The sequence below is a fragment of the Athalia rosae genome, chromosome 5, assembly GCF_917208135.1.
Source record: "Athalia rosae chromosome 5, iyAthRosa1.1, whole genome shotgun sequence".
Classification (NCBI taxonomy): domain Eukaryota; kingdom Metazoa; phylum Arthropoda; class Insecta; order Hymenoptera; family Athaliidae; genus Athalia; species Athalia rosae.
The window spans coordinates 3,256,637-3,282,009 of NC_064030.1; the positions used below are offsets into that span (position 1 = coordinate 3,256,637).

General features: G+C 44.9%; 1 protein-coding gene across 1 annotated transcript in view; it reads right to left on the reverse strand.

Moving 5' to 3' along the window:
- Positions 1–2,125: 2,125 nt before the first annotated feature.
- LOC105692888 (dynein axonemal heavy chain 1-like) overlaps positions 2,126–25,373 on the reverse strand; it is a 64,805-nt gene continuing 41,557 nt past the window's right edge. The window contains exons 22-57 of the mRNA XM_025746897.2: positions 23,527–23,681; positions 22,647–22,886; positions 22,464–22,542; positions 21,748–21,961; positions 20,731–20,893; positions 19,724–19,842; positions 19,432–19,637; positions 19,004–19,166; positions 15,509–15,669; positions 14,561–14,776; positions 13,922–14,146; positions 13,683–13,845; positions 13,392–13,561; positions 13,091–13,299; positions 12,856–12,958; positions 12,523–12,651; positions 12,333–12,453; positions 9,821–9,951; positions 9,638–9,743; positions 9,368–9,522; positions 8,687–9,257; positions 8,222–8,493; positions 7,851–8,158; positions 7,558–7,783; positions 7,251–7,446; positions 6,979–7,172; positions 6,702–6,856; positions 6,264–6,630; positions 6,000–6,179; positions 5,679–5,930; positions 5,463–5,615; positions 5,133–5,404; positions 4,840–5,066; positions 4,520–4,701; positions 4,313–4,436; positions 2,126–4,246 (exon numbers count right to left, since the gene is read on the reverse strand). Of these exons, the coding sequence (XP_025602682.2) occupies positions 4,029–4,246; positions 4,313–4,436; positions 4,520–4,701; positions 4,840–5,066; positions 5,133–5,404; positions 5,463–5,615; positions 5,679–5,930; positions 6,000–6,179; positions 6,264–6,630; positions 6,702–6,856; positions 6,979–7,172; positions 7,251–7,446; positions 7,558–7,783; positions 7,851–8,158; positions 8,222–8,493; positions 8,687–9,257; positions 9,368–9,522; positions 9,638–9,743; positions 9,821–9,951; positions 12,333–12,453; positions 12,523–12,651; positions 12,856–12,958; positions 13,091–13,299; positions 13,392–13,561; positions 13,683–13,845; positions 13,922–14,146; positions 14,561–14,776; positions 15,509–15,669; positions 19,004–19,166; positions 19,432–19,637; positions 19,724–19,842; positions 20,731–20,893; positions 21,748–21,961; positions 22,464–22,542; positions 22,647–22,886; positions 23,527–23,681 (7,125 nt within the window). The 3' untranslated portion in view covers positions 2,126–4,028. The remainder of the gene's footprint in view (positions 4,247–4,312; positions 4,437–4,519; positions 4,702–4,839; positions 5,067–5,132; positions 5,405–5,462; positions 5,616–5,678; positions 5,931–5,999; positions 6,180–6,263; positions 6,631–6,701; positions 6,857–6,978; positions 7,173–7,250; positions 7,447–7,557; positions 7,784–7,850; positions 8,159–8,221; positions 8,494–8,686; positions 9,258–9,367; positions 9,523–9,637; positions 9,744–9,820; positions 9,952–12,332; positions 12,454–12,522; positions 12,652–12,855; positions 12,959–13,090; positions 13,300–13,391; positions 13,562–13,682; positions 13,846–13,921; positions 14,147–14,560; positions 14,777–15,508; positions 15,670–19,003; positions 19,167–19,431; positions 19,638–19,723; positions 19,843–20,730; positions 20,894–21,747; positions 21,962–22,463; positions 22,543–22,646; positions 22,887–23,526; positions 23,682–25,373) is intronic.

The following is a 25,373-nucleotide window of genomic DNA, read 5'->3' on the forward strand; positions in this document are numbered from 1 at the left end:
TTATCACGTTACGTTTATTATATCGCAGTTTTCTGCGAGTTATACGCGTGAAAACATGCGGACATCACTTCGAACGCGTGAATAACGTTATTCGCGAGAGATGGAAATGAAAAATTCTTTGTCAAAAATCTTTGCAAGATTTCATCGAACGAACAAAGCACCTAAGAGTAAATTTTGGAGTTTCGGTGGATGTGACAACTCGCGGATAAAATTTAATTGAAATTTAACGCCGAGGTGTGCGGTGGTCAACGCGTCAACGGAGATGCTACACGAGATATTTTCTTCGTCGAATCGCTGGAACCGGGAAGTAGAAGAATGGTGGACGATTTTTGCCACCTTACGTGACGAGAGATTAGATGAACTTTTATCTGGCGAAATGAAGAGCGAGTGAAAACACAACGAGTTAAGAAGATGGACAGAGACGCGACGCGGAGAATGACAATACAACGACGACACGTAATCGGTAATTGAATGAAAAATAGATAAAATCAAATAATTGATAATGAGAAAAGCGTAATACAGGGAAGAAAATCGATGAATTATAGACCGCCGATTGATTGAACCTGACCATAAAAATATACATGAGAGAAATCACTAATTGGATCCCTCGATTGTATGCGTCGCGTCTGTGGCGAACCTATTCGAAAATACGCTTACCTCCCGTTGATTCTAGCTAGTGGTTGATTAGCGGTCAGCCAATCACCCGATCAATTGACCTTATTGGTTATAAACACGGTTAGTTAACCACGCACGCCTTCATAACGCACTTATGTTAGCACGCTCCGGTGCTGCAAGGTGACCATGACACAGTTGATATCGCCGGATAAGGCTCAAAATCAACTGCACTTTGCAAAACACCGAGAATTTTTCGAGGTGAAGTTTAACCGCCGCCACGCACGCTGCGCGGATTTTTTTCAATCCCAGATTATCGAACGCACGGTGTACGACGATATTAAATTAATTAGCTCATCAACATCGTCGATAAAAAATAAAAAAACAAAAACAGCAGTCCGGCCGTCACCTCATACGTTTTTGCAATGACCGGCGGACACGATTAAAAAAAAAAAAGTAGAAAAAAAAAAATCTCGAGCAGCGAGATCGTTTGCAAGGATTCTCATTGTCCTTGGAAGCGCAAAGTAGTCTGCAGCAACAGACTTGGGCTTGAGGCTTAATTGAATGTAATCGATTTTCCCCCAATGATTGCGCCGACCGGTATACCTACACTCCTGTACCCAGGATCAAAAATTGTGGTCACGTCTCACGTTCGCGACGCTCGACTCTTTTAATCATTCGAAATGGCAGCGCAATCATCGACATCCGACGTGCGAGAGGACATGATATAAGTACGAGGTTTAACACGACGATACCAAATCACACCCTCTTTTCATCGGACGTCTTTCAGACACGCGGTTAAATTGATCATCGTTGTCTGTTCGGTTCGAGAAATCGAACGGTACCAAAATCGTACCTTGACGTAGAGGGATGAGAGATGGTCCAGCGGGAAGATTATCGCAGGAGACGAGGAAATTGAAGTTTCAAAAAGCTTAAACCAGTGACCCACCCAGCGGAGCGTAGCGTCGAACCCATCAGATATGGACCTTCTAAACGAATTTCGCGTCGTTTTCACTCCGCACGATCGTAGCTTAGAAACATTTCTGTGTTTATGAGACGAAGTTCAGCACGATTACCTGGTTTGCAAATTTCACCTGACGTCGAAGGAAAATTTTTTTATCAGCCGAAACGAATGACGCGTCGTTTCCTATTTTTATTTCTGAATCATCGAGCTGTGAGAAACCCCGATTATTTTAAGAAAATCGGTCCAGCTGTTCAGGTCGTTCCGAATCCGATAGTCTCCGAGCTTTGCGAGTTCAATGATTCGTTAAACGAATTTTGTCAGATTGGTAAATCCAGGGTGGTTCTTCACGGGATACGAGTTGATGCCGTAAATCCACCACGGTCTCTTCGGCAACGATGAAATTTTTCGATCTCATTGTCAGATACGAAAGAAGAAGAAGATGAAATCTCTGTGGGCTGCAAGAAGCAATGAACAATCGCTGCAGTTCTCAAAGGCGAAAAAGAAAAGAAATACTCAATCTGTGTAATAAAATATTAATACTCATCCTTTTTCCAAGTCGTATAACACCGGCTAGCGTGATCTGTCGCATGTCGGCTCACAATGCAGGACAAACAAAGAATAGACCGAGGACGGACGAAGGACAACCACTCCCTTCTTCGTTCTCTCTCCCTTATCGTTAGGGGTGCTCCCTTCCTCTCGGTCATGTCTGAATTTTCTTATCTCCTATTTACTCTCACGTCTAGTTCAACGGGTAAACGAAGTACCGTCACATAATCCCCTCCCCCATCAATTAACGACCCATATGTATTCTACATTTATCGTCACAGTCCCCCGCTCGGCGCAGCTCGTCGACGTATTCTCTTTACATTTTTCTCGTGAAACAAATATTACAGGTGCTCGCTGCACTTACCTTTGCTACGTCATTTTGTGCAAAATTATTTATGGACGGTCTATTTAAAAAATGCAGTTCACGTTTCGTATCGGTCTCTTCTGAATTATGTCCGATTGGTCAAAAGAGCTCTCGGCAAAGTTTTCTCAATTATTCACGAAGCAAATGCTGCGAGGAATTAATCAGTTTGAGTAACTGTGCACCTTCTCTCCTCTCCATAAGATGAGCATCGGTAACTTTGGTAAATATTTATTCACGATTTATGAAAACTCCTATAATTGCATGGAATCCATATTACAACGTGAAAAGACAACGGTTTTTGTCCGCCTTTTTACTCGTCTGATCCATTCGGCTGTGGGGTTGATATAAACCGTAACCGACTAACCCCCGGGCTCAACGATAATTCGCAATAATTCTACTCGATTCACGATAATTGGAGGCCATTTTAGGTGAAACAAGGTCACCGCATAGACTCGACCGTGTAGCACCCCCCCAAAAAAAATTAACAATTTTTTTTTTCTCCATCCCACGTCGTTAATTCTAGGGGCGTTTGGAATGAAAAATTTTATCAACAAAATTTCGAAACGCAGTAGACAACTTGCGCGGAACGCGAACATCGTAGAAGCTGTGAAAATATCTGGTAATTTTCTCAGCATTTTCCGCAGCATAATAACCGTTACAAAGCGAGTAATTTTTTGGGTAAGCTGGAATTATTATTTATTCACTTTTTTTTTTTTTTTCTCGTGTTTCCTAGTTTTTGCTCCCGAGACTCGGTCATTAGTCGTACCGTGTACCGACTCCGACTATGGTTGAGTTCGTAGAGAGCGAGGATGACGAATCGCTGTACATAATACGTCGTCTTTTGCACGAAGGCGAATTTTAACGAAGCTCTACATCACCCTCGCGACTCTTCTTATCTCTGTGAGAGAGAAAATAAAGCAGCGATGAAGATGCGAGGAGGCCCAACGAGAAAACGAGAACCAGCCACCCAAATTACAAGGGTAAATCTAAACCGATATCAAGTAGAGAAATATTGAGGGTGATAAATCCGAGCAGCGGGTCCCGGTGCGCTTTGAATAACAAGGAATGACAAGCGCCTCTACATCGATAGTCTTCTCACGATTCGCGCTTACGGTTATTGATGACGAGGGGGGGAGGGGGGAGGGGAGAATCCCGTACCGAGGCGATGGATCTTTAATAGCGACGTAGTCGGTGTAACCGATATTTTCACAAGGGTTGCGAGGCAAAAGGTTCACGATACACGGCGAATGTGGGCAACTTGATTCTCTTGAAATTCATGCACCACGGAATAAAGACGGATATCCTTCTCGAGGACCTTCTCTACCCGGTTTCATCTAGCGAGAACTTTAGCGAAATTCAATATTTATTTCGACCCGATTCACCGGATGTGTCCTCTAGATGCAGATTTAAAAATATTATAAAAAAAAAAAACTATTTCGTGGGAATAATTATCCTGACCCATCGCCCAATTAGTTCCCTCGTTAACGATTACTTTGTGGGTCCACGGAAGTGAAGAAGCGAAAACCGACGAACTTTTGACCCTCAGTAGTCGAGGGCGCAAAGCAAAGCGACACCCCTTTTGATCCAGTGAGCTTGCAGTCTGTGGCTAGGTATTTCCATCGACAGTACGAAGTTCGTCGAGTGTCCCGTTGTACTCAGTGTACCGGCTCTGGTTATCGTTTTGTAGACCGGGCAGTCGTAGATCCCTCGGGTAGGGTGCACGTGATTTTCTTCGGGAAGAAGCATTATGGTCGGCATTTCTAAACGGGACGAATAATTGGTCATTTTTAAGATCGCCGGAGTCGCGCGTCGCGAGGCCAATCCACCTGTGTACAATTCCTTTGGCAAGGATTCCGCCAGAGCGGAACCACCCCATCGACATCCTTCGAGGAACAGTCCGTAAACTGCGCAGCCGTCTTTGGGTTTTTGTTTCGGTTTGCCCGACAGAACCTTGGTAGAGTAAAAATCACGGTCGATAACGAGAGGAGTTGGAAGAGTTGAATAGTTGAATAGTTGAAGGTAGAAAAACTAACGGTGAAGGCAAAGTCGATCGTGTCGATGGACGTGGCGTATCTTCGAGCAAAGTTCTGAAGAGTTCCCGTGAGAAAGGCTTGGGGAAAATAAAATCCCGATATCCAGAACGCCGCGGGTATTCCCTTGTTGTACCACTCCGTGATGAACTTTATCCGTTCTTTCAGGTCGATCACCCATGCGCCTTCGACGGAGCAGGTGTTCTTAACTTTTACTTATCAAGTACTCGGCCCCCGGGAGGGCAACGGCAAAGTTTCACGACGATAAATAGAGAGGCGAGGGGAAAAAAAGCGGAGGGGGGGGGGGGGGGGGGGGGGCTTACCGAGGGGCTTTAGCGAGGCGTAACCCTTGTCCGCCCAAATTTTCGGTACTTTGTTGTTGAACAAACTGCCGGACATTGTTTCAAGCCTTTCGGACATCACTACCAGACCCCGCAAAGCCTTGAGAAGATCGTTGAGCGACAGGGTCAGCTCTTGGAGGAGACCGTTGTAGCGTTTCGCCTCCTGGAATAGCACGGTATTCAGTGACTCCTCGTAAAGAACCGGATACCTGGAAAGAACAACCGGGTTGAACGACCCCCGCCAGAGCCTCGGACATAAATCCAGCTGATATTACTTCTCGTGAAAATTGCCGAGGTTAAAAAGTGGCGGAAGTTCCTCGAGAATATCCTTGGCGCGTTTGGAAGAAACTTCTTCCATGCTGCTGGCCGCAGCACCGCCAACTTCCTTCGGCTGAAGAGCCAGCAGAGTGTCGAGACAAGCGTGCGTTTCCGCCTGGGCGTAACTTATATCGGCGTTTTCATGGAGCCCGAATAAAGAGGGGTCGTCGTTCAGAGGGAAAGTTTTCACGTAAGTTACGTATTCGGCGAACGGCGTGTCACCGGGTAGCTAAAAAAAGGATAAAGCGTCACCTCGTCTTCCGGCGAAATTATTAAAGATATTTCACCTGATGGTAGGCACCCTTCGCGTCGAATTCGTAATTCGGCGAGGCAACTTCCTTCCTGTAATAATCTTCGAGGATCGTTAAAACACAGCGACGATCCCAGTCGTCGGTTATTCTACCCCCGTAATTTATGTGTCCAGCGGTGTAGATGAGAACCTAAATTACAAGCAAAGAGAAACGTGACGAAATTCCGAAAATCCATATTTCGCGAGGACGGACTTTGAAAGGGAGGTCGGAGTATTCGGCTAGGAACATTCTGAGCTGCGATATGCAGATGGTCAAATCGCCGTTGGTGAATTCGTAGGGGATGTTAAAACCGAGCGGTCCAAATTTTCGTCGTTCCAGTAAAATCCCGTGGAACATGCACAGCGCGAACAGTAGATACTTAAAGTTGTGAATTTTGTTGTCCTCTAGGTTGAGGTGGTCCTCCAATTCCATGATTTGGGTCAAGTAGGCCCGCAGCATATTTGCCTGCAATCGCCAATCACCCGCGAACAATTTTTCGGATACTGAAAAAATAACAGCGTCTCCTCCTCTCACCTTGATACCTCGAGGAGGCTCCACGGTTATTTTACTGCAATTCTGTAGTATGCTAACGGGAAAATGTTGGCAGGGTAACGAGGTGAGCCAGAGGCGGAAGTCGCGATGGGTAGTGTCGGGGGAAAGTTCGTCCACGAGTGCTTCGAGTCGCGGCATCCAACTCGGGGCCAAGTGACAATTCTGACGAAAACGATCGTTTCAAATATTATTTCCACCCCCCTCGGATGTTCGCCAGGATTTCGTTAGGACCGGAAAAAAGATCACCTGGAAAAATACCCAGTTCCCGGCGTCCATCGACTGTTTGAGCATCAGCTCGGCCCGCGGTCCTTGACCCTGCCCCAGTGATATGGTGTACAATTTTTTCCCCATTTTCAACTTGTCCGCGAACTTGTAGAGCTCGACCGCCGGGTCTGTCCCGGTCGAGAGAACGAATATCAGCGGTATCACGGGCTCGGAGTCTTGGTACATCGCTGACAACTCGGTGGTTTGGGGCTCGACGAATCGAGCGCCCAAAAACTTTGCGATGTACATCTGCATGGCGTTCGTCACTTTCCCAGGTCGCAGGCACTTGAGTACCAACATTTTTTGGAACTCGTCGAGGGAGCTTCGCCAGGGATTGGGTAGCGGAACCCTAGAGCCGTCAAGAGTAATTCACCGATCGAACGCGAGCTCGAGAATTAAAAATCTGTGGGCGTTTCTCACGTCTGCGGCTCCTGAGCGTCAAATACGTTTTTAAACTGGGGCAATAGCTTCTTGAAGGAATCCACAAATCCTTCGAATTTTGGCAGACTCTCCAGCGACTGTATTTCCTTCCAGCATCTCGGCGATATCCAGTCTGGCGAGGGATTGGGGGAAGACTGTCAGAAAAAAAAAAAAAAAAAAAAAAAAAAAAAAACAAGGTACACGTAACGCGTACATTTCTGGAAGTTTTCCAATAAATAATTCATAACTCAACGACAATAATCGAGGGATGACCGACCTGTAACGGAGTCGTTCCGGAGAGCAGGAATCTCCACTCCACCGGATCGATGAGATTTTGGTCCAGTTTGAGACGCACGCAGACGAGAAATGCGAAATGTAGTTTGTGCTTCTCGAAGAGACTCCGGCAAACGTTGGAGAACAAATTAAAGGTGAAGTGATTATTTATAGTGGCGATGCGCACCTGGACGTCATCTGTAATCAGGAAGAGTCGCGTGCCTGTGAAAAGTGCAACGAGCTAATGGGAATGCGGAGAATCAAGTGGAAACCGACTGTTCGCATCGGTGGCGGTCATGCTCGAGGAAAAAATATTGATGAACCACTCGAGAGAATACTGGTACATGGTGTCGACGTACTGCAAGTCCGACAGACAGAAGAATAAAATGCGCGCTCGATTCGCCACGGGGATGTATGTGCTTCTCGTGGTATCGATTTCCGCCTGCGTCATTTCAGCTTTTTCCACCTTCTCCTGCGAAATGAATAATATAACCGTACGGCGAGAGGGATTCGTTCGCGTGCCTTTGTCGGATTCGTTCGACGTGTTCGGTGTTTGCGGTCGCGTTTAAAAATGAGAAGTGACCTTGATCTCTTCGCTTTTGATCTTGGAAGCCTCCAGGGTCATAATGAGGTCGATATCGTCGACCGCGGAGCCCTCGGATATCGTGAGTCTGTAGAGTATGCGATCCTCTATTTCCTTCAAGTCCTGCTTCATCTCTGCACTGGCTATAACAAGAGCTCCGCGCGCCTCTTCGAGGTCCGGGCGTTCCTGCATCGCTACCAATGCCAACATTTGATCGGACAATCCGCTGAACGAAAAACAAAACCGTAAGGTTCGGAGCTCAAAGAGTCCTGATCGAATATTTGACCACCAACCTGACGGTGAGGGTGAAGTTAACGAGCAACACTTTAATGGCTATTTCCGGAGTATAATGGGGGTTGGTCAATTTCGTGGTCATGTAGAGCCGGAAATCAGCGTTGTAAGGTATTATGTTATCGCCGAGCTTGATGACCGTTTGACCCCCCTGTCTGAACAGCGCCTTTTTCAACACCGGATCTATACCCGCCTCTAACGTACTTCCAACGTTTTCGATCAGGCAGCTTTTTCCAAATCGAACGCATCCCTCGAGCACCCGCATGAGATCCGCGTCGCTCATTTTCACCACCGACAAATTCAGTTTACCCTGCAAAGCGTCCCGAGCTGGAACTTTATCGATGATCAGAAAATTTCGACACCGAATATCTACCATGTTCCGGATCCATTTGTTCGCTTGTCCTTGAGGATCGATGAACAGAGGCCATCTCCTGGAATGCATTACCAGAACCGCATTTTCCGCCGAAAAAGCATCTCGCGGTAGCCCGTCGATTTGCCACTTCCTGATCTCCACTGGGTTCCCAAGGGTGGTAACGGGAGTGCAACCTTCGGTGTGAGGAACTCCATCCCCTAATACCGAATACCACGAACCGAGGAGTTTCTCTCGGTACGTATCGGTGAACGGGGTGAGATATGCGACAGCGCCTACGCACGGCGTGTGATCAGAAGAATTGAATGAAAGAAGAGTCGAGTATCTGATGGCAAAGAAGCCTCGAGGGGAGAAAAAGGAGCCAGTTTTATCTCGAAAAAGACACATTTCGTATCCCTTTGTATTTGTTTTCCGAAACTCTACGCGCAATTTGTCGATCCGACGAAATACCGTGAAATCGGCTCCTACCAGCAGAAAGTAGTATGTCCCCGATGACGTTGCGCAGGGCAATTTTAATATCGGCAACGGTCGAGATCCAGCGGTTTCTCTCGTCGGCGAGACCGACGACCAGACGCACCGCCCGCAGCATCCGCTCTTCGCATATTTGCTTCTCGTTCTCCAACACAGCTTTTTTATCCTCCGCGACCTTCAGCAGTTCTTGAAGACTCTGGATTCCCTCTTCCACTTCTTTGAGTTTCTCCATAGCGGCTGCCAGCGTTTTTTTGGTTTCTTGAAGCGCCTCGTCAGCCTTAGCCAGTGCTTCCATTTTCGGTGCAACTTTCAAATTGACGAAGTAGTAGTTGTACATAGCGTGCACCCACAGACACAGGGAATGACATGCCCGAGACACTTGGATGACTTGGGTCGGTCGAAATGCCGGATTTTCAACGTAGGGCTCCAGCTTTTTTATCATCTCAGCTGTGATGTCCTCCTTGTTGTAATTCGACAGAGAGTTCAGAAAATGGCCGGCGTCTGCCAACAATTGGATGCCAGGCGTCCAGTAATCGAGAACTTTTTCGCCCGGCATTTTTCCTGGAAGCTGCGCATCGCGAAATTGATAGACACAATTTATGGTAGCTCCATTTCTTTTCATAAAATTTCTTAGACTACACGCATCTAGGTCACAGTCTATTGACCGTGCGAACAAACCTTCAACGGTTTGACGTCCTTGATTATGCAGATCGCCTCAATGACCAGCACCACACCAACGGGAGGTCGCTTCATCGCCTTTACTTCCGTTATATCCCCCTTATTCAGCGCTTTCAAACTAGCCTCAGCTTCTTCGAGCATCGGTCGAGCCTCGCCTTATGAAACGTTCAAATTTCTATACTCGTGTAAAGCGTGGGCCGATATGAGCTACGTTATTATTTTACACCGGAAAATTTCGAGGGACCAATGGCGGGAATAGTCTAGACTCACTGAGATCTGCCTCAGCTTCTTCCTTGATGGCTTCACATTTTTCTTTAACACGCGACGCTTCTTTTTCCTGTTCCAAGGCGAGCAGCTTGGTTTTTTCCGCCTCGATCTATCAACAGCGAATCGAAGTGAATATTCCGACGTATCTCGGGCGATCGTAAAACCACCGAGGAATCCAAATCCTACCGTATCCGCCGTTATGCGTTTTATCATCGCGGCGGTAGCCGCACTGGCTTTATCGAGTTCTGGTTTCATCCCTGCCAGTAGCGTCTGCATTTCCTCTACCTCGACTTGAGTCGATGCCAGCTTGTCCAAGCCTGAGGTGCGAGAAAAATAGCCGTTGTGAAAATCTGGAGGGTTTTGAACCGAGAAAGTCACTTGGACGCAAAAATCACAATGACAACCTTTCGAATTTCAGTACGCTAACGAAACGACCGAGTTCCTTTCCAGTCTGAGGTAAGTAGGAACTGCCTCAAAGGAATTATGTGAATACCGAATGGGCGATATGCTTCTGTATCGCTGTTCAAAGGTAATGAATCTTCAGCTAATTGGTATACGGCTTCGAATCAAGCTAATGCGAAGCATTCTCTCAATGTCTTAGAGATCAACTCGTTGGAATGCAAAATATAATCACGAGAGGAGAAAAGAAAATCAAGATAACGAAAAAGTTTAGGGGGAAAAAAAAGAACTGATAAAAGAAACAGAGCTAACAGATTCCATCAATGCTGACCTCCGCGCATGTGAGAATCTTTCTAATTTTGTATACTTGTGGAATTCCCGGGTTTATTTCATTGAGCGGCTGTTTACTTAGAAATCGAGTTGCTCGTCTGTTTCCAAATAGTTTACGTGAGTACAATTTGAATTAGATGCCACTGTTTCTTAGCTTCATTTGCCAGACGTATTATCCAGCTTCCAAAGAATATCATTGCGAATTGCGACGAATCGAGGGTTCGAGTTTAGAAACAAACTTAACACGTGAGCTGTAACACAGATGATGTTATCGGGGGTTTCTCCTAAAAGCCATGAACTACGGCACAGTTTGTGACGCGAAATTGTTGCAAATTAATGCAAATGTATGTTGATTATGGTAGGGCTAACGGCCAAGTTTGAATTTCCCTCTATAAACTGAACTGTCCCTACATGATTTTGGATACGCATTAATCAAATCCGCAGTTGCGTTCGGATCTAATTAGCGGGACTGGAAACAATGACCCGACAAATTTGACGAGGCGAGGGATCGTGCGACGCGAAAAGTTTTTAATTTTTCATTCGTCTTTTTTCACTTGTCGAACAGCGAACGCGAGGACGCCGGCTGGTGAAAAAAAAAAAAAAAACAACAAGAAAGCAGAAGCCACTCAACTCGAGACGTTTACGAAAGTGTGAAAAATTGTTGGCAAAATTTATGTCGAACATCGGAAAAAGAAACACTTTGATTTCGGTTGAACGCATAATTCTGCGCGTCGGCGTTGAACTTGACAAACGCGTATTTTTAGGATCTCTCCGAGTCGGAGTAACGGGGGATATTAAGCGATAAAAAATGCTCTACATCGAAGACGGAAGTTTCGTGAGCCGTTTGGATCAGAAACGATGACAACCTAGGAAAGAAAAGATAGCCAGCCCCGAAACTCCGAAAGTCAAACAAATCATTCTCGAGTTACGATCCAGAGGCACTTCGGACGAGTTCTAAAAAAAAATATCCGAAACGAACGATTATCGGCCTTTTTTAAAAAAAAAAAAGGGTGAAAAATGGTACGGGAATAAAATAGCGAGAGAAAATAAATGGACGATACGAACAAACAAACAAACAAATAAATAAATCAACCAACAAATATCAATCGCACTGAAAACGCTGTGTCCTTTTAAAATTAGATTCGTTGTGTTTTGTGACCGGGTTACCGGGTCTTCGCGGTTCCCTTAGCACCCCAGCGGACCACCCAACTGGTCGGTTATTGCAAGGTGATCGAGTCAGCATGGAAGTAAAGCCCTAAAAGATGTCACTGATCTAATATCAGAAGTGGTTTGCGGAGTTAGGTCGCGCGTCAAAGACTTGACAGAGACGACGCGGTGCGAAATATCCCCGGCCACGGGGTCCCGTTGGACGGTCTACTTTCCCCTCCTATTCGCTCTTCTAAAAGGGACAACCAGATTACGAGGGTCGTCGTTGATCCAAATTTTGGACGCCGGCCAAACTCTTAGTTCGAGCCCGAAGGAATTATACAATATCTAGAGACGCGCGTTATCCGCGTAAGTACACGAGACAAATAACGCGCGACTTAAAAATTTTTTTCTTCCTGTACAGGTGCAAAGGACGGCCCGCTCTGGGTGAAAATTATTCAGAAAATTGTTCACGAGCAACGAGCGAACGTCTCCTTTATCGCCATTGGGAAAAGTACGAGCGGTAAAGTTCATCGATCGAAATCATACGGGTCGTTCAACCGTAATACAATAATTAAATTCTAGCCATTACACCAGACGGCAATCCATTCGGCAGCCATTCACCCTTTCGTCATCGACATCCACGCAGAAGGATTGATCGCTTCTAGGATGCTTCAGCGGTATTGTACTTATATGTATGTGCTGCGACAGAGTTAACTCCAAATGAATAAGGAGACGTACGCACGACGAATATAGACGGGGAAAATGACGGTGAATGACGAGCAGTTAATCGGGTGTATCATGGTCGTATACCTATAGTTACCTAACGACAGACGATTCACCCTCGAGATAAGCTCTTCCTTTTTCTGCTTTATAAGCACCGTGTAACTTGACAGCAATTCCAGATAGGACGTAGGTGTCACGTAATTGTGCCGCGAAAGTTCCTGAATTCGAAACAAGTCGGATCGTGAATATATTGTTGGACGAAGGTAGAGGGAATTTTCACATTTCACCTGTAGAAAATCAGCGCTGGCCTGAATGACACTGGAGTGCATAAATTGGCAAGTTTTCACGATGTAAGGTAAGGCGGTCCCGGATATACTCTTGTCTTTCGTTTCGCTGAGAAACTGCAAGGCGACGCTCTGCGAACGTGTAATATATGACGGTGAAGCACGGTAATCATTGTTATTACGAAACAAGACAAAGAACTCTGCTTGTTACGAGATTCGGAAGGGATCTCAACGGCGCGGCTTCGAATCCTCATCGCCCGGTGGACATGTGTCACGTTATTCGGCGCGTCAGATTTCCGAAACCGCTAAAATTTCACATGGCATCTCTAAACTCACCTCAAGAGCTGCCGCGGGCCAAGCGCTGAACCAGTCGATCGTAGAGCAGTTCACCAACGCCGGAAACTGTCTTAGACGAGCCCGAAATATCTCCCCGAGTGGGCTGCCAGATTTTAAGGTTGCGAAAAAGAATCGAAAAAGAAAAAAAAAAAACATGTTTAAAACTCAGATTATGTTGGAAATTCTCAGGAACAAACTCGAATGAGATTTTACGATCCCAGGGGGCGAGGCACACCTCATCATGACGACGGTGTGAAGATTGCTACGAACGACCTTCAGGTAGGCGGAAAAAAGGTTACTCCTCGTCAAAGGGAGTCCGGCCTCCTGCGTGGGGCCACGCATTACTTGATAAATTATTTCAAGTTCTTCGGTCGCGTAGATGTTCGGAATATCACCCGAGTTGAGTATGTTGTTCAAGTCCTCCAGGAACGAGTCGTTCTTTATCTAATCACCGGGTTTGTATGGATCAACGGAAATGGGATAGCGTTATCGAATCGCCGTCGCCGTCGTTGAGAAGCCCAGATCGTTTTTCTCACCTGGGTATCCGAGAACATGAAGACGATCGTTTGTCTCTTCGTCCCGGCCTTAAGCATCATCGATTTTATGTCCTCCCGCCATTCGTTGTTCCCATACGCTTTGCTCAATTCTATTTGGAAGCAGTCGTACTCCATTATGAAAGCGGATAGCTTGGTCAAACTGGTACGCCCTGAAAAACCGAAGAGAAAATGAAAAAAAAAAATATAAAAAAAAGAAAGAAAAAAAAAACAGGACCAAAGTTCATCGTAAACGAAATTAAAAATTCAAGCGGAAGAAAAATAAGACGGAACCTGATCCGCCCATTCCCAACAGCAGAGCGTTTCCTCTTGGCTGACGTAGAACACGCGCGATACGACAGATGTGTCCCATCGCGTCCTCGAAAAGAACCAGCCTCATCGGTGAGGTCGTTGAGTTATTGTACTCCTCGAGATTGTTCAATAAAATTGTTTCCAACTATGCACAGATAACAATTCACCTCGATGGACGAAATGACAAATGAATGAGGATATTTTTTTAATCACCATCTCACCTTTTCCATGCTCACTATCTGCACGTATTGATTGTGGGATTCGTAAAAATCACCGTAGAGTAATTTTCCGTTACCGATCACCTTGTCCGTATCGCAATCGAATCTTTCCCTGAGAATTTTTCTCAACAGATCGTCGAACCAGGCGCGATCAACGTCGTTCACCAAACGATCGCTGAAGACACGAATGTTTTCGTGGTACCAGAGCATCATGAATTCTTCCACGTTCTGATAAAGAGCAAAATTCATAGCGAAATCGTAAAGTCATTTTTTTCCCTTCGTTGATATATTCCACCCCGTAGACATTTTTCACGATTCAAGTCGGTGCTTCCCGAATGGAGAATAGCGAATAAAATTATTACGGGGGTGAGGTAGCCCCGGCCATAAAATTGTTTCGGTAAAAAAAGGATCGTGCTTTCGTATTCGTTGTGTTCCTCGGCAGTTTGGCTGATCGCAATTTTTCGCACGTCTCGATATATCGTTTGCGAAAAAATTAGAATTTCACCTAACAGCTTATATCAATCTTTGTATCGACTCACAGCCGGAAACCTCCCAAGTTCACCATAATTTATACCGAGACAACGAATACGAAATAACGAAAGTTCCCGTACTTTTGTTTTTCAATTTTTGCAAAGCACTCACCGGAATCCTCTCTGGGTTAACCATCAATATGCCCTGAAACACTTTGCTCAAATCCCTGAGATTAAAAGTGTAGTGAGATTTGTCGGGCGTGGGTAGTAATTCAGAGACTATAATATTGTAGACACGGAGGGTGGCGTTCACCGCAACATTCAATAATTCCTCGAGTACCGTCGTACGCTCCATCCAAGACTTGAGAATCGTACCGAAAATATTTCTCTGCGTGATGAGAATAGAGAATAAATGAGAAAATGTGCGCAGTAACGAATTCTGCAAAATTCAACGTCGGTCGGTCAGGAAATAAAAGAAATGACAGTTTTTCTCCATTTTACACCACTCTACTCCGCTGGTACCTGCGTAGTTAGCTAGCTCCACCACCTTTGTCACGGTATACGCTCGTTCAATTATTAAACTCAGCGGTCTAACTTTTCCATTGCAACGGGGTGGTGTCGCTATACCGTGGAATTTTATTAGCAGGATGTGTCCAGCGAGAAGGAGCGTATGCGTATATCTACGTACGGAGATTACGTCGTTACTGTTCACCCCTGATCCCCGAACACCTCTCGTCGTATGGTGAATTACCGATAGTTACGGTGTAAGTTATGGCCGCTAATTGCGCACGAGTTAACCGTAAGAAGCAAACAAAAAGCAAGGACGAAGGAACGAAAGGAGAGGGCGAGAGAACTGGATTCTTGGTCTAGGCCAGGGTAACGTTCCCCCGCAGGGGGGAGGGGTAAAATCCCTGCGTTTACGCAGGTGGAACTTTCTCGGTCTCTCGGTTCTATACAATCAGACTCTTCGAGCGGAAGTTCGCGACGAGAGGAAAAATATTAGGAAAAAAAAAAAAAAAATTCCCCCCGCGTCCCGGCGTCGTACGAGGGAAATTAACTCGGCGGCGGTCAAAGGATAAAGGTTACTTTTTAAATCGGGGGCTCCTACCAATTAACTCACCTTCACATCGTCCTCCATTTCCGTGAACGCTAGGTGATGAAGATGACGAGTCAAACGAGTGGTAACCGGATTCCGTCCACCGCCCGGAGGTCCCATTGCAGCGACAAAGTTGCAGTCGTATATCAAGTGGAATTGCCCAATCTCCGTGCGGTCGTACCATCCTGGAAATTACCCGCGTTATGTCTCTCCACTCCTTTGTGTGGATTATTTATTCCGACGTACACGTCTACGGTGATATCGAATCGAGCTACTGTTCGCCCCCAGGTACTCTTGTTTCGTTTATTTATTTATCTATTTTCTTCCGTTGCGTTGAAAAAAGAAAAAAAAAAAATGTCGAACGAGAAGCAGAGTTAGGATGCGTCGTTCCTCCTCTTTGATCCAAAGCTCGCGGGAAACTGAATTTTCGCATTTCAAGGGCCGAGCGTAAATTGCCGGAATCTTATTCTAGGCACAAAGGGTGACCCACTTCCCGACCTTATTCTATGATGCAAAATAATTCACTACTGTTTCCGTCGTTCGAGTCGATATTTCGCGACCGAATTTGATTTCCCCACAGGGTGTGGTCGAGCCTTACGAAGTCACGGGACGCGCGAGGGTCACGCGGCAGACGGGTATAATTTCAAATTCCCATTAAACGCGGAATTACCGCAGTTGAATCTCGGGCAAATCAGCTTTTCGCCTGATTTCATCCGAGAGATGTTCCTCGCTGTTCCCAGAAGGAATTTATTGTGCGACTAATTTTCAGGTGGACAAAGCTTTATCATCCCCGGCTTCGAGGATCGCGGATACCGCTCGGTCTGACCTCAAAATCGTCGGACGACAAACGGTGGAAATAGATGCGAAAAGCTGAATGAGTTTCGATTTGGGATCTTGTTCGTGCTTCGCATTTTTGTGTGTGTGTGTGTGTTTTTTTTTTTTTTTTTTGTTTTTTTAATTGCCCTTGCAGATGTATCGATACGGCGAGAGAAAAAAGGGTGAATATCCACCGCTTGGAATTTTATCGCAACCTATTTCACGGTAGACATGACAGTGGGAGGAAAGATAAAATAAAGTAGAATTTCACGGACCCTGCTTTATTGTAGATACAGGGCTTTTCGTTCTTCGACACGTCCCACTTTGCGGAAGCGAACATCAATAACCAGTACCAAAAATAGGGATACGCCGTGATCTGATAAAGTCGAGCTGTTTCCTTTTTCTCCGAGAGACTTGCCGCGGGCGGCAAAGCCCTTGGTCTCTCAGGCCCTTGAATACATCAATATCGATATCAGATGCTTAGAAAAACAACCTCTCAAGACTCTCGGTTGCCTCACTTCACCCCAAGACTCGCTCTTTTTCAACCCCACGAATTCGTGCGAAGCCGCCGCGCTTTTTTTTTCAAAGGTTTCTACGTTGCGAGGAGAATAACATGTTAAGTTGAATGTATATTGTTCGTAAAAATGTAAAATCAAAATTAAACCGTAATCTGATACGAAAAAGCGGATCAACCGACTCCGTTTGATTAATTAATTTACCGCCTGGCATTTAGTTCTGCCCGGTATTGAAACGGAATTGTGGTGTTGAAATCTCTGGGGGATGTAAGACCCTCAGGTTTCTGAAATCCCCTATGACCCCGCCGAGGTTTTGTCGAACTCTGTTGACACCTGAGGGTTTTCGTGCCCGGGATAAATAGCATTAGTGACCTACATCGCTGGAGAATAATGACGCGATTACTCAATTGAATCGAACTCTGATATTACGGTCACATATGCGAAGTCAATCACTCTCCGCTCTGCAATATTTTCATCTTCAAAGCAATTGCTATTCGTACAAGCTAAAAACAAATTCTACATTCACTTTACCATAATTTCAAAGAGTTTCCTATACCGCCTATTGATTTTTCGATGATGCATCTGGTGTCTGTGACGCCTGTTATTTTCATGATTATACGGAAAAACGAGGTCGCGGAAATAACAAGGTGCGCTTGTATGCCTATGGCTGAATCCTGGAGAATATAATTCGAACGATCACGAGGAGGGTGATTCCAATATTCCATTGGCCACGTCCGTTCCTATTCGGAGAATCCATGGCGTCTGATCAAGCCGGCACAAAAGGAAAGAAAAGAAGCGAAAAGACTGAGAATCTGAAAACGAGATGATCTTGAGGTATACGTTAACAAACGAACGTTGAACCGAAGAGTTTAACTGAATAATAAAGAAGAAGAATAAGGATAAAAGAAAGGAGATAAGTCTCGAGGCGTAACAATTTTCTCTACCTTTTTTTTTTTGCTCCCCTTACCGTAGTTAGTCATATTCAAATTCCGAAGTCATGAACCCTGGTTAAAATTAATTAGACGCCAATGAAATACATATCTTCTTATTTCATTCTATTAATATTCCTCGCGACGTAGAAAATTACTCCGTTTCAGAGTCAGTCTACTCTGGGTTGTTAAACCCGATGAAAGATGGACAGCCCTTCGGAATGCGGGGGCTGAAGAATCCGAGGTACCACCCTGTCTAAATCATGACTAAAAAGCACTTTTCGACGACACTCCTGCAGACGTTGCACTGCGTAAATTGACACGAGATAATTCCACGCCATTTTCCCGTCTCTCTTTTCCCTTCCATCTCACGCTACCCTCGGCGATCTCAAGTCTCGAAAATTACTCATTTTTTCCACTCGCTTTATCATTCATTTTTCATGCCAGTCGAGATGTTACGACCCGTCAGAAAAGCCGACCTAGAGTTCGTTAAATAAATTAAACCCTCGAAAATCTCACGAACGGTCTAACGTCTAATCTCCTTTCATCTCTGTACAGGTATAAATGTACACCTGCAGAACGCCGAACGACTGACAAATCATAATGCAAATCTCGAATCACCATTTTTGCCACCCTCGTTTCTTTGTATCTCTTCTCTCGAATCCCAGGAAGAAACGGATTATTTCATTTTATTGCCGACCGATGAAATAAATTCCACGACCCGAGACTGTAAAAGGCGGCAACTCGAACCCTGACCTTGTATTGACCCCGATCGTTCCGGGGGGTCATCCCATTCTCATTCGACACCCGTCACCCGATGTCCTCGGGTCGCTTTTGTAGGAGGTCTCGCGTCGCTGATAAAGGCGTGTTTCTTATTGTCTATTGATTTTTCCTCACTATCATCCCCCGCGTATTTTTTTTTATTCCTCTTTTCTCATCTCCTTCTTTCGCTTTTTTTTTTTCTATTTCGGGTTTTCTATTATTATTATTTCAATTTTATTTTTTGCTCCGTATTAATTTTTCCCCATCTATCGTCGCTCTAATGGGTGAGCGACGTCGGCTCGTCGCTGCGACAGCTCGTATAACATTAATATCGGGAGAATGAAAGAAGTAACACCTCTCAACGCACCGAACAAAAATTTGAAACGTAAAAAAAAACATCAGAAACCTCCAGAAAAATTCGACCGTCTGTAGCGTCGAAATGAGAAACAAGGAGAAGATCGAATGTATCTATAGAAGTGAGGCGAGGAAACGCTTACCGCTGAAATCCATGAACTGACGTATGAGTTCAATCGGTGGTTGAGCGCCGTAGACTTCGAGGGTCGGCATATTTAGGTCATCTATGAAAAACACTTGTTTCTTGAGTATCGGAGGCCCGTAGACTCCTTTGCGTCGCTTTTCCAGCTTCGAGTCGATTAGATCCTTTGAGAGAAATGATCAGGAATTCAAGGGAGGCGTTTGGAGGTACCCAAAATTTTACGTGATTAGAACTGGGATCGTCTAGCTGGCGATACGAAGGTTCGCCAGGTAAATTTGTCGTGACAACGATCCCAAGCTCGTCGGGGCATCGATGCAACGTGCATAATTACAGTTTCTCCGTGTATCCTTTTTTTTTGTCATTCGCACCCGATCGCAACTTTTTCTCGACGTCTGTTACCGCAAGTTCAAGCTCTACCCGAATAAATACCTGCGTCTGATTCGCCGACGTCCTCGCGGAGAAGGTGATGAAATCGCAGATATATTTCTTCGGCATATTACGCGCCAATTTTGTGGAAACCGTCAACGTTTTCCCGCTTCCCGTTGGTCCCACGCATAGAATGTGACTGTCGTTTACCAGGAGGTACCCGATAAGCGCAGCGTTACGCACGTTGTCGATCGTCGGCACTTCCATGTCTGACAGAAACAGGACGAATCATAAAAAAAAAACAATTCGATAAAAAAAAAACGAAACATCCTCTTTTTCATTTTCAATCAATCACCAGCGAATTTTGTGTCAGGGGTGATTTTTATCGATGGAATATCGTCCAGCCACTTGACCCACGTGGGTGGAAGGGGTTCGCTTCCTTCGATGGGATCGGTGAATCCGCCGTCGTGTAACCTGCCGGGGGGATGATAAAAAATTTACGTCAAACAATTTTGGAACGGCCCGTCGGAGTAGCTGAGCGATTTTGGAAAAAGAAACCAGGTCTGTTGTTCGCTCGAAACAACGTACCGTTTATGGTAATCAGACGATATTGTATAAACCCCCACAGGGAGAGGACGAAACTAATTTCAGCTAAGATCCTGCGAATACGTGTACGTACGTACGTACGTTGCCCGCCCGATGTAGATACGTGATCGCCCACGCTTAGCAAGAATCTAATTTGCAGAGAATCTTTGCACACCGCTGTGATACTCGGTTCTATACACACATACATTGTACGGGATGTAGGTACGTGTACGCAACACGCCCATAATTACATGCGAATTGCACAGTTAGAGAGAATTTACTTCCTAACCGAAGAACGTATCGCGAATTGTCGTACGGATTATTTCCGTCCCAGTTCCATTTCCAATTATTTAAAATTATAGTCGCACAAAATGCCGGCGTGCGTAAGGTTCAAGTTATAATAAATATCGCAGAATGACGATGTTCGCTGCAGCGAGGCGGAGAGGAATTTTGATTTTTGGAATATTTGTTAATTCTTTTTTTTTTTTCTCTTTTCTTTTTTCAATATTTTTTATTTTCCGAGCCAGCAACGTAATGAACTACGTTTCACGTTGCCGCAGCTGCGAGCGGAATATTTCGAACAAGTGGACAAAATATCGCGGCGCTCTGATCTGACAATTGACGCGTAATTAATTCGAACATCCTCGTCAATTTAATTGGAGTTTAATAATTATTCAGATTAAAACCGCGGCGCGACGAAAAGTCACGGAATCATCGAATCTCGTGAAATGGTGACACAGGTAATCGGTTACCGCCGATGTGTGGCTTTTTACTCGCCTGTAATCGTACACCAATCCTTGAGTAGGGAATTGCATGTCATGTCTCGCGTCTTTTTGCATTTTTCGAATCCAAGTATCGAAGACGCGACGACCGTTGTAATCGCAAGTAGCTCCCAGACTCCAGACAACAGAAAAAGCGACCCACGGTGTGATAAGTTTCGCTGTATTAAAACAGAAGGAAAAAGATTTGGGAAAAAATAAAATATCCTCAGCATCCGTTTCGCTCCGCGTTTTCGGCAAACATGATCTCGCAATTGGAGGTGAAAGAGGGGCAAAAAAAAAAATATCGGACACATCTTCGTGAAGTTGCTGAGGATTTCTATTCAGGTCGCGCAATTTACAACGTTTTGCGATACGATTGAGCGTCCCTGGAATATCCCGCGGGTCCCTCACTCAGGATCAAATGTATAAGATTCGAGTCTGCGATGCTTCTTTACTACAACCCCGCATTTTTCAGCTAGGTATAATACGCATAAATTGGGGAATCGTTCTCGGAGTCGTCGTAACGATTCCCTGTGGAATTTAATTAACTATCTCGCGTATCGAGAGTCTATTTTAATTGCATTCGACTAGTTATACTTACCATTTCTGGCTGCATAATTAGTCCTAAGAATATAATTAATTATCCAACATTTTTTTGTTAGACTCAATCAATGTTCGAACAGATAAACTACCTTTATTAGCTAGCGAAGTCGATTTTTAGCGAATAAGAACCGTTTCGCGAAGACCGTCTAGATGAGAGAAAAAAAAAAAAAAAAACAGAAAAAGATAAATTCTCGACAAGATGGGAGAAAAAAGAAGAGAACAAAAAAATACGAACCAAGAATACGACTCTCCGCTTATTTGTTACAAGCAAAGAGAGAAACTGTACGGTGTTGAGTTTGCGAAGACGGCATTAAAATAAAAAGAACAGTAATTAAAAATTCATCTGAAACGTGCAACGGAGAAAACTGAGCTTCCGGTCGCCGCGGGTATCCTGGAAATTTAAAAACCATTCGCAGCTGTTCAAACTCACGTATCAATCTTTGGAAGGCGAGGGACGGTGGAGCTTTTCCGTCGCGTCCCGCCATCGGACCGATACGATATTGAAGTAGATTGAAGTACGACATGACCATCGCGCTGTCCACGGTAGCTACGATTTCCTGGAGTTCTTGCCGGAGTAGTTTTAAACCGGGAATAACGAAATGGTAGGAGAGGTCGGAGAGCTGTTGCGCGAAGTCTTTCATCGTCTGAAATCAAAATACATACTCAATTTCGGATCCGTTCGCTGCATACGCAGAGATTACGGTAGAATCTTAAAAAGCTCTCGGAAGCTTCTCCAGACTTATTTTCAACTCCGAACTTCCTTTGTCTCATAAAACAGTCGAAATGTCATTATCAGCTATACACAAAGAGGAAACTGGAAGTGTCTGAATAATCCGTAAGCTTCGAGGCACAATGATTATTACTCGGAGACTCGGGTGGCGCTTATAATACGACCAACCGACGAGGCCAAAATAGGGGAGAAATATGATTCTCGGAGGATGACAAGAACCGGAATGAAAAACAATATCCCATTCCGACGTCTCACAGTTTCCAGATGGACGACGTTGAATCGCGCGAATTTGAATCGCCGATCCGGTGGTACCCACTCGCGGGTAGAAGAAACGTTTTTGCAATATTCGAAACTAGGTTGTCAAAGAGAGATTCAGAAGGAGACGGAAGGAAAAAAAATTACGAAAATATACTCGCCTCTGGTAGCGCCGCGATCCAACAATCTATGAAAGGTTGTAGACCGAGAACACCTGGTTCGAGGTATACCATTCCGCACCTTTAATGAAACATTGTTTATAAATTCCTCGCGCTCGTAAAAGCGATGAAAAAATAACTATATTATACACGGGCAATTTTGTTTTTTAATTAAATTTTTCCTACCTGGAGACAGTCGCTGGAGAGGCGACCCTCAAATCCGCGACTTCGAACATCATTGTCTGGGTGGGTACGAGTTTCATAATTTCGCCGGAAGTCAGACAAAGTTTTTTATTGTCGTCGAGTACGGTGTTCAAATTTTCTATCCACACGGCGTCCACCGGACCGTCGAAAACGTACCATCGTTTGTCGTCGTTGTTTGCCGTTGTCCCGGCCCTTATCATGTTCGACAATATTCCGTCGGTCCTGATACGAATATTGAAAAATAATTCTATCAATCACGCCCCAGAGTTTCCCCTTCCGGACTTCAATCATCGCATAACATCACGGAATTTGCCCGAATTAAATGCGAGGTATGCACAGCGTGCGGGTACAACATCCAAACTAATGTCGGAGTTTAATGTGTTGACTTTAATTTGAAGTTGGCTGAGAAGCCGACGAACTATTTAACTTCTCCTCTTCGTATCGGAGAACTGGTTTTCGTTTTTTCGTCAAGTTACCGAAGTCCCCATTATCAATTAGAAAATATCCCCGTCCTTGATTTCTGAGGAGCTTCTTACCCCGACTACCTTACCCGAAAATTATACGAACACACGCGTACGTATGAAATTATCTCTTTGGCGTTCGGAGTTTGGAGACCATCGTCTGTTGTACAAAGGAGCAAATTATCGGGGTAGGAGTTCGCCATTATCAGGGTAATGACGAATCCAATAAGCAAACTCCACGATATCCCGTTTCGAAAGTTTGAAACAATCAACATCCGATTATACCAAAGTTACTCTAACACGCCTGCTTACAGACGTCGACCAATTAAGCTATTCCGTTCGCTGATATTTCCCAGAGCTTTTCGTCCCCTGTCGTCAACGAGAATTCCAAAAAAACTAACCATTCGTGAGTGTTGATATCGTACTCTCCGTACAATTGCCCCATAGTAATCGACTTTGGATTCAGAACAAACGTGTGTACGGGCGTGAAAGGTTTTCCACTGGGTTGCGGTTTCCCTCTCAGATTGGTGCAGGCGTCTTTCAGAATCTCGTAACACTGAAAAGAAAAAATTAACACACGTAGTAAAATAATTGTTTAACGAATACATTCACTCGGATACAGTGTCAGTTTTACATGAAATCAAGAAGTTGAAATAAGATAAATAAATAAATGGATTTCTCGCGTCACTTTTCATATTTCTTTATTTGTTGTATTCATACTGGATCTATTGTGCACGAGAATACCTGTCGAGCGTAGGAATCGCATGCATGAGGGGCGTTCGAACGTGTACAACGGGAGTTTTGATATTTGGAAAGTGAAGGGAATTCTTTCGACGGGATTCAAAGCAACGGGATACATAAACAACGAGTAAAAGTATACACGGGTATGCATAAGAGGTACTGAGAGGTAAGTCAGAGAAAAAGGAATAAAGTCTTATCGGGAAACGAAGGAATAAGATCGCAAAATATTCCCAGAGACAAAAAAATGAAGAGCATTTTGAGGAGGGAACAAAAAAAAAAAAATACCGACGAGTTTTATGGGAATATCGTTTCCGATCCCGTGCTCTGGGTTTACAAAAGCTTATATTTACCCGAACTGATTTCCCCCCCCCGGCGACCCCGCAAGCTCCCCTCCGCGTAGCGCCACGTTGCAATGGACTGCAAATTTCTGGCTTTAATCCAAATATTCCGCAGCTTTGATTGCAACATCCGACGCGAAATATTCCGACAGCGGATGCTGGAGGATGGAGACGAAACGGGGGGAGGGGCGGCGCGGAGAAAAGCTCGAACTGGGTTGGCGTCTCGCCCCATGAAAAGCGAGGAGTGAAACGGATTTTTTTTTTTCTCTTGCCGCGAGTCAATCGCGATAGAAGAAGTAGGAAAAGTGGAAAAAAAAAGTTCCATAGATAAGACTAGGTGCGCGGAGTCCGTACACAACGCGTATAACGCGTTAGACGAACACCCGAATGCATAATAAATTCGGTCGCCACGGCGAGTTGTAGAGCTTTGCAAGATTCGCCGTAGGTACGCGGGTATGTTTGGTATGATAAAGACTGGGCCAGCGAATTCTTTTTATCCGAAAATACGAGACGTTGATTTCAACTTTTCTTTTTTTTTTCGGGAGCGGCGGGATAAAGGAGGTTAAATATTCAAAGATCGGTCTGGGGTTCTCGAGGCTCGGTGTGCATGAAATCTACGATGTCGCTGGACAAAACTGTCGTGCACAACAATTACGGAGCCAATACCGAAGCAATATACGGAGGGTGACAAGATGACGATACGTAACAATTAAGGTCTTCGAGTGATAAACGATCCTCGGTGTTTTCCGTGAGTCCGTCTCGTCGTTCGCCTTTACGCCTTTAGCTTTCGTAGCCCCCCGCGTTATTTACCGACCCAACAATAAGCTCCGAAGCTACTTTATACAACGCTCCGCGTATCGCGGCTCCACGGGCAAACCGACCTTCCGATTTCGATGCGATTCCTGCGCCTCCGCCGAACGTTTGCTTGTTCTATACCTTATATGATTTATAATTATTCTCTTTCTCTATACGTTCGAGCTTTAGCGTGAACGCGAACCGAGATTAACCAGAGCTTTTTGGAGTAGCTCGACCGAATAACACAGTCTGTCTGTAAATTTTCAGCGAACAAAGCCGCAAAGATTAGTTAGTTTCGTACACATTTTGGTTTCGTACTGGGCAGATTGACAAAAATGAAAATTTAACAAAAAGCAGTTCTCCGATTTCTTTTT